This window comes from Marasmius oreades, chromosome 5, assembly GCF_018924745.1.
Source record: "Marasmius oreades isolate 03SP1 chromosome 5, whole genome shotgun sequence".
NCBI classification, from domain to species: Eukaryota; Fungi; Basidiomycota; class Agaricomycetes; order Agaricales; family Marasmiaceae; genus Marasmius; species Marasmius oreades.
Window position 1 is genome coordinate 1,297,161 of NC_057327.1, and position 1,888 is coordinate 1,299,048.

Sequence of the window (1,888 nt, forward strand, 5' to 3'; positions counted from 1 at the left end):
TAAAGTCTCACATAGAGGCTTGTGCTTTGACTAGTAGTTCAGGCTCACCCTAGTCCTACATTCCCTTATTTTATAACTCAAATGTTAATAAAATGATTAAAAATGTGCATATTAAGGCTAAATCCAATTTTCAGCGTGATATCTCCCCCCAACAGGGGGGGAGGAATGTCCTCAGTCCATTGTTGGTTCCCCGGAGTCAATCCGCAACGAAATTGCCTTATTTCGCAATGTTTTTCTCGTTGGAATGGACTTTTTCAACGATATCGGTCTATGTTTCCCGTGGGTTTTAGGCCCTGCATACCTATCTATCCTTTTCCGGTCGATCTTATCACTAAGATCTTTTCACAATTCAAAAGATCTGAGCCATCAAGGGTCCCAGTTCTATGAATAGCAAAATCATTTCCCAATTCGTAAGTTCCCACCCCGCTACTCCCACGAGAGGTAAGTCAAATATTTTCTAAGTTAATTCGGGTATTCCCGAACTCCCCTTTTAAAAGGTATGTCCCCCTTTTGCGACTTATTCCATTCTTCCTTTTCCCTTTCATCCTCCTCTCAACGCGTCCACTTTCTCCACTCTCCCTCATCATGTCCACTTGTGATGGCCTCAGTGAATTCGTCGACGAAGACCTCAGCGCGTTCAACAACGTGCTTTATCGCGTTCACCGATGTTTCCAAGATGCTTTAACAAAACAAGTTCGGAGCGAAGAAGAGCATCAAAAGCTCATTGACCGGGCCTTCTTCTTTGAAGAAAGTGGCCTAGTGAGTATCTTTCCTTTTCCTTTTCTTTTTCTAACGAACTCTCTAGGACATGATTGCCTCCAAGTTCCGTGACTACTACCATCTTCACTCTTTCCCTGCTAAGGTCAGGAGCCTCATCGTCACTATTTCTCAACTTGCACCCTCCTGATTTCAGAGTTCATCTGGTGTATTGACACCGGCTCAGCTTGCCAGCTGGGACAGTTTTCATATGGTGCATATTCCTTTGTATTCCTTTTCTTTAGCTATACTAACTATCCTTTCAAAGCCTCCTTGCAACTTAAAAACTTCTCCTCCGCTCAATTATCTTCGTGAAGTCCTTCCTTCCTCTGATTTTCAGCCTCACGTTTGGACACCGGAGTACCGACAAGTCCTCGAAGAAACACCGGCCCCCAAGCGCAACTGTTCCAGCAAGAAGAATAAGGCTCAAAGTCCATCCGCAAGCTCCAAAATTGAGGTCGAGGAGGTTCCTCCTCCTTCCAAAAAGGCAAAGTTTACCCGATCCTCGAAGAACGTAAGTCTTACATTTCTTCTCTTTTCTTTTTCACTTAGCTATCCTTTCCTTTAGATCAAAGTCACTACTACAGAGCCAGAGTCTGTGTCAGAGGCTGAAGAAGCGGTGGATCCTCACGCCAATGAGGAAGAGACCAAAAATTACGATTCTGGAGAGTCCGAGGTCGATCAACTTTGTTCATCTCCTGTAGTCGTAAGTCCTTTACTCCTTCTTCATTCCAACATTGCTAATCTTTTTCTAGCCCTTGGCTCACTTGAAGTGAGGTTGTCCAAAAGGTTCCGTCAACAAGCAAAAGCTTGAAGTTGTAGTCCCCAGTCGACCAAAGCCTCGGCCCATTCCCAAGCCTGTCATTACAAAAGTAAGTGTCCCTTTTCTTTTTAAAGGAATCTTTCCTTAATCTTGGTTACAGACTCCTCACAAAGTTAGCGAAAAGGTCTCTGCGACCCCGATTCTGACAGTGGAAGGTTGGCCCACAGCTAGAAGTGCCGTGTCACATGCTCTGTCCATTTCCTTTCTTTTCCATATTAACTTGCCATTTACTATAGTCTGGTCCTTCGAAAGTCAGCGCCGTTCCAGCAAAGACTCTGGCTACCGACAAAGGTAAAGGTCATGCAGTCT

At 44.5% G+C, this 1,888-nt stretch overlaps 1 protein-coding gene across 1 annotated transcript; it reads left to right on the top strand.

Moving 5' to 3' along the window:
- Positions 1–585: 585 nt before the first annotated feature.
- On the top strand, positions 586–1,532 carry E1B28_008443 (uncharacterized protein; the record flags this gene model as incomplete). The annotated part of the gene is made up of 6 exons (XM_043153248.1): positions 586–759; positions 806–862; positions 914–970; positions 1,025–1,270; positions 1,325–1,462; positions 1,512–1,532. 6 exons carry the CDS (start codon positions 586–588, stop codon positions 1,530–1,532), a joined length of 693 nt encoding a protein of 230 aa, XP_043008532.1.
- Between the last annotated feature and the right edge of the window lie 356 nt (positions 1,533–1,888).